We start from the raw sequence: 16,333 nt of genomic DNA, 5'->3' as shown, positions 1-16,333 counted from the left end.
GAACACAGTAGAACACAAATTGCCTTCTTAGCATTTTCAAAAACCTTCCGTATAGCAGTACGTAACAAAATATTACTGCATTTTACGTTATCTCGACAAATCAAATTTGCCGCTCACACACCTTCCCATGTCCTTTTTTTCTCAAGATTGTAACGCAAGGTGTTCCATGAACTCTCTAAAAAATAAATTTAGCTCAAAAAGAACAAAAGATTTATGCAAATGGGAAGTTGTCCATGAAATGCCAAGCAGATGACTGACTTATATAATCTGAACTGCCTTTCCTCAAAAAGGGCCTATATTCTGCACGTTCTTGATCACAGATACTCGAAACACCAGGAAGCATCGAACACAACACCTCTGCCCCTTTTCAGTGGTAGAGCAGATTCCATCAACGGGGAGTGAAAAAAAGGAACCACCTTTAGAGGCCATTTTTCCCCGCAGAGCAGGGGTTGGCCTTTTTCGGACACCTTGGTCTCCTTTTTGAAGCAATGTTTTATGACAGGATGACCTTCCTGCCACCAACCCTGTTAGTCGCCTCTTGCGACACACAGGGAATTACCAGTGAACTAGTACTCAATTTGCCGACCTCGAAGGATGACAGGCTGAGTCAACCCCCCTGGTGTTAATTCAGCGATCGACCGAGATTCAAACCCAGGATCCTAGGATCCCAAGCCGGCACCCTAACCGCTAAGCCAACACCAGGCTAGTGAATGATGCATACAAAATAATCTGGGATTGACGATGTACTGATAATTTGGGATTCTGTCTTATCTGTACATGATTGAGTAAAGGAAGTGTTTTTGGTAACAAAACAAGGTTGCTGCATGTTCCTTTCCCGAGGAAAGGCAGTTGAGTTTATCCAAAACGATGGTTCATATAATGATAATTGTCTGATTAATCACTCCTATTTGTATATTGTTATCCCTATCTGGCCTTTAGCGTGATGCAGCTTACCAAATGGTATAAACAAAAACTCTCTGGTCAAACTGTACTAACTACTCACAACCAAACTACTTAGCCCTAGCAACTCAGATGGGTCCTCTCATAGCACCTATTCAGGAAGCAATTGTGTACCAAAAAAAAAAAAGAAGCAATTGTGTACAATACGAAACTATTTGATATCTTTTTCAGGAAATAAAGTTGGTGAACGAGTACCTGAAGACTGTGTTTTTGATATTCCCGAATTACAACCTGGGCCGTGGACTTATGGACCTGGCCTACAATGAGTATATGAATGAATACTACGCCAAGATAGGTATTTATGATGAATTGATGATACCTCTTTGTTTATGGTGAGATCTTTATGCGACCTTTGGGCATAAAACAGTGAGATTACCCACTGTACGAAGTTCAGGGGAGCTTATGCGATGGCGCGTCATCAGTCCGTCCGGTGGGGGGGATTGCTCCCCAAAATAGGTGTTTGCTTTCTTCTCAGAATCTACACACGCAATTTCGATGAATCTTCACCACAACCTTCATCACCCGTGATGTACCAATGTTTGTTCAAGGCATTATAAAAATTGGGGTCTGAGGAGGTATACGGGGTTGGGGGATGGAGGGGGTGGGGGGATGGAGGGGGTGGGGGGCAGAGGGGTTGCCCCCAAAATAGGTATATTTTGATTTGTTTGTTTATAGTCTTATGATTATGTTAGTATGATTCTACATGCTGCCCTGTCTTCTCGCAACCATTGAAATTGGTTTAAAATACCTTTAGTCAGTGCAGTGTACTGTTTATTCTACCAGGTGAACACCAGGGGTATTGCCCCTATGTTTATCATTTTGTGTACGCAGGTCAGCAGGCCAAGATCAATTCGCCCTTTCAGTGGGACATCATTACTCGAGGCCTTGTTGCCATGGCAATCGAGGGTTTTGTAGGTTTCTTCTTCACAATTATGTGCCAATATGGCTTCTTCCTCAAATCCAGGTACCAGTTGTTTTATGATATTGCATGAAAAGGTACATTTTTAGATGATTCCCTGTCTATGCATCTTGCAGGAAGTGTTGTTGGGATTTAAAAAAATTTTTGTGAAGGGTCATGGGAAAGATTTTTCTTATACAAGTACATGTTGATTGTTGAATAAGGGGGTGAATGAAGACAAAGCAAGAGGTGGGAATTCACATTTGTTGTTGTTGTTATCGGTTTTAGAGACTTGTGGCATTTATTCAGGTTAAACAAAATGCTATCGAATAAATAAGGTTTCTGTTCATCAATTAAAGGAAAGAGGAAATTGTTGAGGACCACGCAATAGGTAAGTAAGATTGTAACTGCTCATTCTGAAAGTAGAACACTTGCACTGGAGTCGTTTTGGAAGTTAGGAGATGAAGTACATGGAAGAATGCATTTGCTTTGTCTTTCATGTTGCAAAGGAGACTTGCTTTGGCAGACAAGTCTGTTGGGTCGGAGGATGAAGATGTTGCTAATGAACGCCGGCGTGTCAAACGCGGTGATGCCGAGGGGGATGTTCTACAGCTCCTTGACCTCACCAAGGCATGATCCTGTGTTGATCGGTTATAAAATTATCAGTTACTCCCACTAAGTGAAAATCACGTGCTGCTGAATGGAAAGTTACAGTGCCTTCAGAAAGTATTCACTCCCCTAGGCTTTTCACATTTTGTTGTGTTACACCCTGAATTGAAAATGGATTAAGTTGAGATTCTTTTTGTCACTGATCTAAACATTCCATAATGTCAAAGAGCATTTTTTTTTTTTTTTTTGTTAGAAACTTTTGCAAAATAATTATAAATGAAAAGCTGAAATGTCTTGAGCCAATAAGTATTCAACCCTTTTGCTATGACGCTCCAAATTGATCTCAGGTGCATCCAATTTCCTTAGATCATCCTTGAGATCTCTCTACAACTTGATTGGAGTACATCTGTGCCCAATTCAATTGACTCGACATGACTTGGAAACGCACCTTTCTATATAAGGTCCAACAGTAGACAATGCATGTCAGAGCAGAAACTCTACCATGAAGTCCAAGAAACTGTCTGTAGAACTCAGAGATATAATTGTGAGGATGCATTGATCTGGGGAAGGGTACAAAAATATTTGTAGCGTGTTGAAAGTTCTGAAGAACACAGTGAGCTTCATCATTAGGAAATGGAACAAATATGGAACTATCCAGACTCTACCTAGAGCTGGCTGTCCGACCAAACTGAGCAACCGGGCAAGAAGGACCTTGGTCAGGGAGGTTACCAAGAACCCAATGACCACTCTGACAGAACTACAGAGTTCCTTGGCTGAGATGGGAGAGCCTGCCGGAAGGACAACAGTCTCTGCAGCACTTCACAAATCTAGGCGTTATGGGAGAGTGGCCAAATGGAAGCCACTCCTGAGAAAAAGGCACGTGACAGCACACCTGGAGTTTGCAAAAAGGCACGTGAAATACATGAGAGCATGAGGCAAAAGATTATGTGATCTGATGAGACAAAAATTGAACTCTTTGGCTTTAATGTAAAGTGCTATGTCTGGCAGAAACCTAGCACAGTTAATCACCCATCGCACACTATCCTTACCATGAAGCATGGTGGTGACAGCATCATGCTATGGGGATGCTTTTCAGCAGCAGGGACCGGGAGACTGGTAAGGATAGGGGGAACAATGAATGGAGCCAAATGCAGGCAAATCCTTGAGGAGAACCTGCGAATCCCCATTAAGAATCTGTGTAAAGATTTGAAGATTGCTGGTCACTGATGCTCCCCATCCAATCTGACAGAGCTTGAGCAAATCTGCAAGGAAGAATGGGAGAAACTCCCCAAAATGCAGATGTGCAAAGCTGATACAGACATACCCAAGAAGACTCGAACCTGTAATCGCTGCCAAAGGCGCTTCTATGAAGTATTGACTCAGGGGGTTGAATATTTTTGTCAATTAGATATTTCTGTATTTCATTTTTAATTATTTTGTAAAATTTTCTATAAACAAATTTCCACTTTGACATTATGGGGTATTATGTGTAGATCAGTGACAAAAAATGTCAATTGAGTCCATTTTAAATTCAGGCTGTAACAACAAAATGTGAAAAAAGTCAAGGGGTGTGAATACTTTCTGAAGGTACTGCAATTGTGACATGTTCAAGTTTCCCCATTTCGTGTATCTACTATCTTTTGACCCATTCATTCCTACACATTGCACTGTGCTTGCACGTATCATCGGCAGGTGTTTCATGTGCGGCATGGGTGCATGCTAGCAGTGGACCGGCTGTGCTTGGGTGTACGTCGCGGGGAATGTTTCGGCCTACTGGGTGTAAATGGAGCTGGAAAGACTAGCACGTTTCGCATGTTAACCGGCGACTCTCCGATCACATCTGGAAATGCTTACGTCAATGGATACAGGTTCCTCACACCATTTGAATTTTTTTTGTTTATTTAAAATTGTTTGGGGTGCACACCACTAGGGAAATGGATCCAAAGGGCTGGGTTGAGATCTGCTAAGAAGGGGCATCGATGTTGCATAGGACCTTTGGCGCTGTGACACTTTCAGGAGTAATTATGTGACCCATAATTATCTAGCATGGTAAATGTGTGTATTTTTAATATATCCGGTGACTGTAGTGTGCTGCAAGAGCTGAGTGGAGTACAGCAGAGCCTGGGTTACTGCCCACAGTTTGATGCCCTCTTCGATGAGCTGACAGCACGTGAGCATCTACAACTGTTCACGCGACTGCGTGGTGTTCCATGGAGGGAGGAGAAGCAGGTTAGGATCGTATTATATAAAATGTACTGCCATGTTCATGGAGCCCCACCCAAAACTGCCAGTGATAAGATGGGAACTGTATGTGCCGTGTGTTCACATCCCATGGATAGCCAGTTTAAAGCTTAATTTGGATGACACACCACCCGAACCATGTGACCATGCCTCTCTTTGTGTGTGTCTAAATTAGACGAATAAAGGGGTTACCATAATTAATATTTTCTTCCAGGGGTTTCAAATAAATGACCGATCAATGTGAGAAAGATGGTGGAAACCAGACACACACGAGTGCACTTGGAAATAAATAATCAAATTGCATATACGCAAGATGGATCTCGAACACAAAAGACAACGTTCGGTCATTATTACCTCCACCGCCAAAGGTGGGCTGTGGTTATGGTTTTACCCCTGTCTGTTTGTCTGTCTGTGAACAGGATATCTCAAAAGATTGTGGATGGATTCGGACGAAATTTGGTGGAGAGGGTTGGGTATGTGACAAAGTTGAAATTAGATATTGGTGAAGATCAAAATCTGGATCTGAGAATTTTTTAAGTGATTCTTTACCATTGAGAGATTGGGCAAGAAAACGATACATAGCACAATATTTCAAAGTTGTGGACGGATTTGGACGAAACTTGGTGGACAGATTGGGTTTGTGACGAGGAATAATTGATTCAATTCTAGTGAAGACTCGAATCTGGATATGGATCAGAGAATTTAAGTGATTCTTCACCATTGAGAGATGGGGCTAAAACCAACATATAGCATGATATTTCAAAACGTTATAGACGGATTCGGACGAAACTTGGTGGACAGGTTGGGTGTGTGACCAGGAATACGGATCTGGATACGAAAATGTTTATAATTTTGTAAGTCATTCTTCACCATGGAGAGACAGGGCCAAAAACGATATATAGCACGACATTTCAAAAAGTTGTGGACTACTTACTTGTTACAAAACTAGGTGGATGAGTAGGTTAAGTGATGAGAACAAGCGATTCGATTTTGGTTCAGGTCTGGATCCAGATATGGCCTATCAGTGGGATGCAAAACGTAAACTGTTCAGCCTGGCAGAGGTATGCTTTCTACCGAGTGCTGGTCTACATGGTGGCCACAAAGTCCCCATGCACGCAGTTAGAATTTAGTTAGAATTTATCTGTATGTTTCCCTCAATTCTCCACACAAATCTTAATTTTTCTCCATGTTCTTCTGGACATCTTCCATGTTGAGGGTTGGAGGTCATAAAAGCTGTTTTGTCACAGCTTTTATGCCCCTGACAGCTGTTTTGAGGTCTTCAACTGTTGTTAGGCAGAGATGAGAAATTTCCTTTTTCACAATGCCCCAAAGATAGTTGTCACATGTTAAGTCCGGACTTCGAGGAGGCCACACTATCTCAGATCTACGTCCAATCAATCTTCCACTGAATTTGTCGTCGAGATATTCTCTAACTGCGAGAGCATGCACCATCTTGTTGCAGGATAGCTGCTGCCCCGAGACCTCTCTCACACAGTTGTGGAACAAACCACGTCTGAAGCATATTCAAATAAGCAGTGTGATTGACACTCGCATCAAAAACATATGGCCCTATCAAGTGATCTTCTGAAATTGCTGCCCACATCATGACATGAGGAGGATGCTGTTCAATTTCCTCATAAAATTGAGGATTTTCTTTGCACCAAAAATAAACATTCCTGGATCGATTGCTGAGGTAAATAGCACACTCATCCAAAAAAAATACACTCAATCTTGATTTAATGGTGGGAGATCGCTGCAGAAGAGCCTTGCTCTAAATCAAGTCAAATCAAGGACACTCCCTTTTGAAAAATCCTTCTCCCATGCCCGCATCATGTCACGTGTAGGAGCTGGCTCATCAAACCTCTGCGAAAATCTTGTCCTTATGTCTTTAACACTTGCTCCTTCGCACGGGCGGTCGTGCACCCAAACACAAGTAATCGGTCTCTCTTCTATTGTGTACTCACCGGTGTGCATCATGCTGAAGCCGTACCCGAAAAACAAATAAAACAAACGAGAAGACTTCACGCAGAGCACGATACTTGCAAAATCCACTCCCCCCCCCCCCCCACCCCAAAAAGGTTGCCATTAATCCAGCAAATTGTCCATTTTATCAAGATTCAAATTGATGATCTTGATCAAAGCTTGGGTCAATATGATGAAAAGTGATGATTTTCCAGATGAAAATTGATGATTTTAGAAGTTTGACCTTGAGTTGACCTTTGACCTTTTGACCTTAAAATAGTTGGTTTCCCAATTCAGTGAGGCACTGTGCAAATGCTGTTAAATTTTCAAGTCAATCGGATGAAAATTGACAGGTAAGTCAATCAGATGAAAATTTATGATTTTGGAAGTTTGACCTTGAGTTGATCTTTTGACCTCAAAAATAGTTGATTTCCCAATTTAGTGACTCGATGTGCAAATGCTATTCAATTTTCAAGTCAATCGGATTAAAAATGGCGATTTTATAAATTTCATCTCCAGATGACCTTTGACCTCAAAATCAATAGGTTTCTCAATTGTGACGACCTCTACAATTTGGTGAAGTTTCATGATGATCGGTTTAGAATTGTGACCTGTAGGCCGGTGACAAACAAACAGACAGACAGACAGACAGACAGAATAACAAATGCAACCGACCAATATACTTGAAAATTCTTCAATTTTGCAAGTAATAAGTAACAGAGGACACACTAATGTGCATAGGGACTTTGTGGCCACTCTGTAGTTAAACAAGCAATGACAACAAACAATAAACAAATGCCTCAAGGCAACAGACACATTAAACATTCACATACCTGGGCAGGATGATTAAAGGGCTAGCAGTTCATCCTGGAATGAACTCAGCGGATTATCTTTGTGTGCTGGAGGAGGTGGCGAAGTTCACAAAGAAGATGGCCTGGAAGTGTTTCTGACACTTGGGAGTGTCAGAAGACGTCATTGACACTCCCATAACCCACTGCACTCCCACATGAAGACGTCATTGACCAATCGATAGCACTCTTGCCGAACCAATCAGTGCTGTGTTCAAGCAGCACGGTGAATGGTGCATTGGTGTGCTACCTTGATTCCTCAAATCAGAGGTGGGCATAGTGCATGGCCCATCCTTCCTTCTCTGGCAGTGTGGGCCAATGGCATGCCGGTTTTCTCATGGCCATGCTCGAGGTTCTGCCCCTCACCTGATACATCTTAGAGGGCCTAATTTTTCCTCCGCCACGTCTCCCTTGCCCCCCACCCAGCCACTGGTGGTTTGCGGGAGGGAAGAAGTACCGCCATGCCTGAGCCGCCGTGTCGATTTTGAGGAGCACCTCCCTCTCACCCAGCCCCCGCCCAGTCTGACGCTCAGGTTAAAATACGCCTCGGTGGGAGCTGACTTGGCATGAATAGGCTAAAATAAAATCTTCCCCTAACTTGGCTAAAATGACTCTTCCCATCCACCCAGTTGGGTCACGCCAGCCAAATTCACCCTCTCACATATACTTAATACAGATGGATCTCACATATACCAAAAGACATATTACGATGCAAAGCACGTATGGTGCGAAGGCCTTAAACCCACTCCAGACCTCCTTTCCAACCCTCTCCATCAATGTAATAGTATTGTGTTATTTAATCTTTTTGCATTTGTTTGATTTTGGTAGTTTGAGATGTAGAGGTAACCTATGGACCTTCTCTGTTCACATCACTGCTGTCTTTTTGGTGTTTGTCCTGTTAGAGAACTTGAGCACCACTACAGCCAGAAAAGGAGTAGAGTTGATTAACAGACAACTGTCCATTTTGTCAATGGTTCATATATTTATTTATTTTGCTTCCTAATTTTTTTTCTCATTGCTTTTGTTGTCCTCCATCTCCAGGTGGTGGAATGGGGTCTTCAGAAGTTAGGCCTATCGAGCCAGGCGAACCGACCTGCTGGATTGTACAGCGGTGGCGATAAGCGCAAGCTTAGCACTGCCATTGCATTGACGGGCTGCCCACATCTAATCTTTTTGGTAATATGGTGCTTACTATAACCTGCACACCTCTTTTTAACCTCATCAAGTATGGAGAGCTCGAGTGAGATTTGACACGTAATCACCTCCGTTTGCCCGGGCAATATGAAGGTGCAAACGTGTAGGACAATTAATCGGCATTATTAGATTGGATTACATGTTGCCTTGGTTTACATGTTTACATGTCATGGGGACCACAAGGCTAACCCCCGCTCTAGCAGGGAAAATGGCCTTAAAATGCATGTTGTTGTTGTTGTTGTTGTTGTTGTACATGTTGCCTGCCTCCGAGTAATACCCATAACTTCCTGCCTCTGTTGCTCCAGGATGAACCAACCACTGGAATGGACCCAGCATCACGGAGGTTTTTGTGGAATCTGATTCTGGACATTGTCAAGTCTGGTCGTTCCGTCATTCTTACATCACACAGGTCCACTGTCGGTGCAACTTGATCATAATCTGTTAGCAACATCGATGGTGCAAATCTGACATTATGACCGACTGGTTGTCCTCTGGATTGTGTCCCCTTAGCATGGAGGAATGTGAGGCTTTGTGCACACGACTTGCCATTATGGTCAATGGCCGTTTCCGTTGCCTGGGCAGCAGCCAACATCTCAAGAACAGGTGTGGCTTGGTGACTTGTGTATTGCTTATTGCTTCTTCACATCGTTTGATGTTGCGCTTGTTTTGGAATCTAATATAAGAAGTAGGAAATCGGACAACATTGGAAGTCATGACGAGTTCCATCACTTGACTTGTTTTTGGTATAAATAAAACCTCTTAGAGTTGAGCAGGTTGTGTTTTTAAATTTCGGCTTTTGGGTGTCCAACGCAGGTTCGGTGATGGTTACATGGTTACTATTCGTGCAAAATCCACCAGCAGTGTGAAGGAGGTTACACGCTTTTTCTTGCACAACTTTCCTGATTCGGTGTTGAAGGTAAGACTCGCTGTAGTTTTTGCCTGGCAAAGAGCTTGATTAGGTTCAGGCCTAATAACATCTTGAATACCTGTCTGTGTACAGCACATGTGAATATGTTCAACAAACAACTGGGAGGTTTGAATGCTTTGAGTGTGTCCACCAGGTTAGTAGATTTGTAATGATGGCACCCAGAGCCTTACCTGTGATAGGAATGCCTAATACTAGCAATGTTTACATACAGATCATGTGGTCCATATTACGGAGCTGAAAACTCGACTCACCTGCTTTACTTGCGGACTATGCCTTCCGTTGTTTGGAGGTGTATTCTGATGTACATGTATATCACCTTATGTCACCTTTCCACGCATTTCTTTATCACAACGCTGTATTAAAATAGGACAGCACTCAGTAGAGCGCATACTTCCAACAGGCTGAACAGTTTGTGTTTTGTATCCCACTGATAGGCCAGATCTGCATCCGGACCTGAACCAAAATCTAATCAGTTTGTTATTGTCACCTTCCCAACTCATTCACCAAGTTTCGTCCGAATCCGTCCATAACTTTCTGAGATATTGTGCTATGTATCGCTTTTTTGTGCTATCTCTCAATGGTGAAGAATCACTTAAAAATTTCTAGTATCCGGATCGAGATCTTCACCAAAATCGAATCAATTTGTCTTTGTCACACCCAACCTGTCCACCAAGTTTTGTCCGAATCCATCCATAACCTTTTGAGGTATCCTGCTCACAGACAGACAGATAGTGGTGAAAACATAACCTCCGTTCACTTTTGATGGCGGAGTTAATGATCTCAACTCTTATTCAACACAAAACATTGAAATGTCTTATCTTTTGGGCTTGAAAACCGACAGAGCTCTGGCAATGTGTTGTTAATTTGTGGAAGTTCCCATTGCCCATTCCTTGCAGGGTGTGGGGTGTTCAAAAATTCTTCCATATACGTGATAGATTAAATAAATGGTCCTTTCATGTGACCAGAAGTTGCTTCCTCTAGCCAGGAAGTTAGGTGGTCACCATTGCATGAACTGTTCACTTGACTTGTCAGATTTGTCAGGCCGTGGGTTCTCATCCATAAAGCCCATCAATTTGTGCTTCTGTCTCTCCTTCCAGGAAAGTCATCATACTAGAGTGCAGTTCCAGCTGGCTGGGACAGACATCTCTCTGGCAAAGGTGTTTCGGTATTTACAGCAGGACCGGCATGTGTTGGGCATCGTGGACTACTCTTTGAGCCAAACAACGTTGGATCATGTGAGCATGGTGGATAAGAGCTGAAGTGGTTGTGCGGTAGTAGAGGAAAGCATAATTGTATCAATGTCCAAACTCTCGCCCACCCAACTGTGACCTGATGTGATATGCGACTTTCAAAATGACGAAATCCACCCCAAAATGCTCGGCGCACATGCGCAGAAACCCCTAGCGAACATGGTCATCGGGGCAGGGAATGTACCACCACGTGGTCAAAAAAATGGAAACACCAATGTAAAGTCACTAGGGCGTTGGCCCACCACGTGTGGCCAGTACGGCCTGTATCCCCCATCGCACAGAATCCACTAGCGTCTGGAATTCTGCAGGAGGGATGCGGCACCATTCTTCTATGAGAAAGTCAATCAACTCGTACCTGTTTGATGGAGATGGAAAACGCTGTCTCAGGCGTTGTTCCAGAATATCCCATAATTGCCCGATTGGGTTCAGATCTGGTGACTGAGAAGGCCGTGGCATATGGATAATGTCAGTCATGCTCATCAAACAATTGGGCGACCACCACACGTGCTCTGAGGATTGCGACATGGGGTTGGGGGGGGTCTCCTCTTGCAGCCATGATAGCCATAAATATGGGCAACCAGGCCTGTACAGCATTTTTATACATGCCCCTAAGCATGCTGGGATGTTATTTTCTTAACACATGGGCCACACCTTTGTGCAAACTGTTGCTTGGTGTCCCTCATTTACCCAGGTGTTTCCAATTTTTCGTCCACTACTTGTATATCGAGCGTGCCAGATAAGTATTGTTACTGCAAATGGCTAAAAAGCTTCTAAACAAAGCAGAAAATACATGGAAAAGTACCTGTGAGAGAGGGGTGTGCCTCTACACAAGTTGATATCCTGCCGCCCGTACGTACATTTGTGGGGGTTAGGCAATGTGGGGGTGGGGGGTAGGCAATATATATATATATTGTTACATTTGTGGGGGGTAGGCAATGCAATACCTTAGTCCAGGTAGAATTGTATAGGTATTGTGCTCCGACTGTCGTGAAGAAGAAGAAGCCCATGTTCCATAAGTAGGGATCCGGTAGACCGTATGTCGGATAAGAGCGTATCTTCGTTCCCATCATGAGGGGTGGGGTTATGTTAATTAGTTAGGGATTATGGGTAATTAATCCCCTGTATGTAAATGGCCTCTGTTATTTTTCCTCTGTTCCTTTTGACAATGCAGCACACACACAAAGCCAGGAAATAGCGCATTAAACGACACTAAATAAAAACTAACCGGAAACAGGACATTCAACCACCAATGATACCACCGATGTGTGATAACATCAAGCAGGCAGGTCTGGGAGGCCACACCCCGAAGAGCGGTGAGTGGTTAGGATTGTCGAGCAACGAAGAGAGGGACTGGCTGATAGGAGCAGGCATGGGCGGCATGGATGACGTCAGAGCCTTGAGTACAAAGGAGTTGGGGGGCCGACATTTTCTATCTCTGCTTCGGGACTTTGATAGCGAACGGTCGAGGTCTACTATCGCTTGCGTTGGAACATTGGTGCTGTGCAGTCGCGGTTGTGCTCTCGCATTATGGCCGTCTTGACGACCACCTGAACATTTTATAGCGCTCTTGCGCTGAGAGACGGTGCTGGTGAGGTGGACGACGAGGACGAATGCGGCTGAGTGAATGAGGGCGCGCTGAGGCCTACTTCTTGCCAGGGCCTGTGCCGTGCCCGGATTGCGCGCTCGGGGCCTGGACGATTTCCGACGGGGTTCAGGAGACGCTCAGAGCTAAGTGCCTAGTTGAGAAACACACACATATTTATTTTCACCAGTTATTTGTTCCCTTTGTTTGTATATTAGTCTGTATGGGAACGTCCCATTTGGGAATCTTAATTTTATCATGCATTCCTTTGTTACCGGCATTTCTTCAATAAAGCCGGTATTTTTGCACATTTTAAATCTGTGCCAGTTTGAATTGATCATCGCAGGTTTGAAGACTACCGGTGGGACCCGTGAAGGTAAGTTTGTCATTCTCCTTTCCCTCACGTGAACACCGCTATATTTTTGACTGAACGCCTCGGAGTGTAAGCTCGTTTGGCTATCTGTTTCCTTGGAGGATTTTAATTCCTCGGAACACGACAATATATAATGGTTGTCGTATGAACATAAGCTGTAGCTAGTATAGTGGGATATTTCCATGATGTTACAAAGCATTTATTATGGTAGGTATTGAACCTCTTGACACGTTTTGCAGGTTTTTGTGAACTTTGCTAAACGGCAGAGTGAGAGCCGGGACGGTGATGATCAGGTGACCCTCATGACACCTATGGGTGACGTGGGAACGTGGCGTATTGCGGGGTGTAAACTGCACTGCTCCCTGACATCATGGTGTCAGAGGTTCCATCGGAGGACGGTCCGGCCTTCGGTCCAAGGATCATCTTCAGCACATCTTGTAGAGGATTACAGCTATTCTGACGAGTATGACGACGATGAAGCTTTGCTGAGCTTTCCAGAGGAAAGGGTGTGTTTTAACCTCGGCCATTTTAATGTTTTTTTTTCTTCTGATTTCCTCCTTTGAATTGCACCGTGTGTTAATGTCTGTCACTATTAACTAGTTTAACTCTTCATCATTCTCATTTTCTTCACTGCCAGCACAAACGAATCGAATCTTTCCATTTCTTTCCTTAGGCACATCTTGCCTTCGACACCGATCTTCACTGTTAGCTCTTCTCTGGCTGTGCATCACCTTTCATTAGCAGACCATCACTGCCTGATATCTATTCCAGCCTGTTCATCCCAAACCACCAAGTAACAAAGAGAGGGCATTAGCCAGTCTCTGTACCTCCACCTGTACATTGACTGGCCAAGTCCTGGTTACAATGGAGGACGTTATGCTCGAAGTGACAGGTATGAATTGAAGTCGATTGCGCATGACGTTTTATTCCACATATTCATTGTTTTTCTTCTGCCAACCAGTGGCTAAAGGGATGTATTAATTAGTGGAGCCTGGCGGCTTTACGGATTTTAAATCACCTGCAATTACACTCGAGGTCTGCATTTGAAATTGGTGGAACTCCATCGGGACGTCACACAGTGACTCTTCTTTACCGATCTTGCATCCTGAACCCCTTGTTGTGCTGCAGCTGAGTGTGATCAATGCCCAATACCCATCACTTGATTAATTTTTTTTATTTGTTTTGATGCCCATCATGAAGAATCTTATCAAATCCAAGTTTATTTGTGTTGGTTTGGGATGCAGCTTTCATGGCCAGTGTTGTTTATCGTGCTCCTCATTATTGATGGCATGCAATTGGCTGTGACACACATGAGGTTGCATGTTTTGTTTGGTGCGAGTAAATATTTTCTTGAGAATTCTGACATTGCCATGTGTCGATGTTGTATTTATTGCATTCTCATGAACATCATCCCAATTTTCCAACTGACTCGCACATGCGGAGATCATTTGTGGAGCGCATTGGTCTGGCATGATGGTGCAGAAGTAGCACTCAGCTGTTGTGTCCAGGTTTCATTTCCGACCTGACAAACTGTTGGATTGGTAACTTCATAAGAGGAAGCCGTCCTTCCAATGCACATTAAGCCAGGTGTCCCAAGTGCTGACATTTGTTGGTGAATATTAAAGATTCCATGGTGTCGTTTGGAGAGTTGGTGAGTGCAAATGGTGCATCTGATGTCTAAGGAAACTGGTACCAATTCCCTACTCTTACACCATCACCACATAAAGCCATCTTATCTCTTGCTCGAGGTTAATAACAAGTAGAAGTGCTGGGATAGCAAGAGGGATCACCTCATTCAAATGGCTGAGAAGAAACCCCAAGAAAAACAACAAAATCTCCAGGCAGGAGGTATCCTGGGTCTGACACAATTAATTGGATGAGAACACATGGAAATGCAAACGTATAGAGCAGCAGAGGACAATTCCTCCAGGCTCGCACACTTGTGTAAAAGCTCGTGCGGCTCAGGGCTCAGTTGGTTACTCAGATGGACCAGAAAACTGGTTATCTCATGCAGGTCAGTCATTGGCTTACCAAAGAGCCAAGCATAATTGTGTTGCACAACTTCTGTAATTTGATCCTGTTCAGAAATAAGGCCTCTGTCATCCCTAACCTGACTGCTTCCAACCATAAACCTCTACATGATCTCGCCCATCCAACCAGACACGAGCTCGATCTTGCCAACGGCCAATCTCAAACCCTCTCCCCCTCGACCCATTGATTTCATCCTCCAACCCCTAGTTCTGGCCCTCCGGCCCCAAGCAGAATACTTCCTTTAAAATTATATTCTACACTCCCCTTCTCCCCCCTTTTGACAAATGTTAAACTGCCTACATTACTTATGCCTCCAACTCTCCCTTCCCCCTCTCATGAGAAGAGCTCGTGTTAATCAGGTTAGTAACTCCATTACAGGACAAATGGCCAGATTTATCAAAACCCCATTGATAGTTGGGGCGGAGATGCTTTGCAGACATCACATTGCTGTATAGGCTGCCACTCCATCCTCCACAGGTGACCAGCTCTCATGAAAAACAAGCATTCTGAGTATTGCGCTGCAATACATGTCCCCTACCGGTAGTCTGTCGTCCGGAAAACTGTTGGGGAAATTACCAAGGATTATTTACCCACAGGTTCTGAATCGTTCCCAATCGCTAATTACCTCAGGATGGGCTCACCTGTGATTCACACTCGGGACTTCGATTTATACACCTTGCAGGCAGGTCAGCAGAAGCACGAGAAAATAAGTTGTTGATAAAGAACCTTTCGAGTCGCTAAATATCAGTAATTTATTATATTTTCCGGTTCACGATCAATGATCGATGTGTGTATATATATATGTTGCTCGGCTTGGCTCCGCCCCTCCCAAAAGTGCACGCTGTGTCGCGCTGTTGACGTTCGCAGACGAGGCTGAGGGCGCGTGGTGCGGCTTGAGGAGAACTCTCGAATAAACAAGAGATATCCATTTTAAAAATATTTTCGTTTAATTAACGATATCTGCCAAACCATGTGCCCTATCGCAAATTCCAAAAGGACATTTTAGTAGATTGAGATGCTGAACAGATCTGTGAAGTTTCCCCTCGATTGGATCAAAAATGAGGGAGCGGCTCGGTTTTAAAGGTTCATGCTTAAAAACGTCATAACTCTGAAACCATGTGATGCATGACGTCATGCTCGGTGACTTTTTTTGTTCGTCATGGGTATGCGATTCTGCCTGCAAAGTTTGGTCTCGATCTGTTCGGCCGTTGCAGAGAAAAAAGGGTTTTCGTGTTTTCACAAAGAACAATATGGCGGCCGAACCACGTGACCTATGACGTCATAATTACCATTAAAATATTCGACAGACCGAGTCCCCCCTACGGTGAAAATTTGATCTCAATCGGTCCTATTATTGCAGAGAAAATCTTTTTTAAAGGAAATTAAAACTTAAAATGGCACTGAGTTAAGGATCATCAGAATTATCAGAATTACCAAAGTTCAAAGTGCCATAACTT

The 16,333-nt window shown here is 43.7% G+C and overlaps 1 protein-coding gene across 2 annotated transcripts in view; it reads left to right on the top strand.

The window, feature by feature from the left end:
• The window catches only part of ABCA2 (ATP binding cassette subfamily A member 2), a 137,273-nt gene extending 123,068 nt beyond the window's left edge, over window positions 1-14,205 (top strand). For both annotated transcript variants that reach the window (XM_078767176.1, XM_068133968.2), the window contains exons 36-47: window positions 1,132-1,255; window positions 1,792-1,924; window positions 2,368-2,488; window positions 4,160-4,335; window positions 4,555-4,696; window positions 8,560-8,694; window positions 9,018-9,121; window positions 9,223-9,315; window positions 9,526-9,628; window positions 10,738-10,875; window positions 13,085-13,351; window positions 13,519-14,205. In XM_078767176.1, coding sequence (XP_078623302.1) covers window positions 1,132-1,255; window positions 1,792-1,924; window positions 2,368-2,488; window positions 4,160-4,335; window positions 4,555-4,696; window positions 8,560-8,694; window positions 9,018-9,121; window positions 9,223-9,315; window positions 9,526-9,628; window positions 10,738-10,875; window positions 13,085-13,351; window positions 13,519-13,554 — 1,572 coding nt within the window. In that variant the 3' untranslated portion in view covers window positions 13,555-14,205. The remainder of the gene's footprint in view (window positions 1-1,131; window positions 1,256-1,791; window positions 1,925-2,367; window positions 2,489-4,159; window positions 4,336-4,554; window positions 4,697-8,559; window positions 8,695-9,017; window positions 9,122-9,222; window positions 9,316-9,525; window positions 9,629-10,737; window positions 10,876-13,084; window positions 13,352-13,518) is intronic.
• The last annotated feature ends 2,128 nt before the right edge of the window (window positions 14,206-16,333 follow it).

This window comes from Myxine glutinosa, chromosome 13 (assembly GCF_964187855.1).
Source record: "Myxine glutinosa chromosome 13, kmMyxGlut1.1, whole genome shotgun sequence".
NCBI classification, from domain to species: Eukaryota; Metazoa; Chordata; class Myxini; order Myxiniformes; family Myxinidae; genus Myxine; species Myxine glutinosa.
This window is presented reverse-complemented; position numbering and strand designations above follow the sequence as displayed.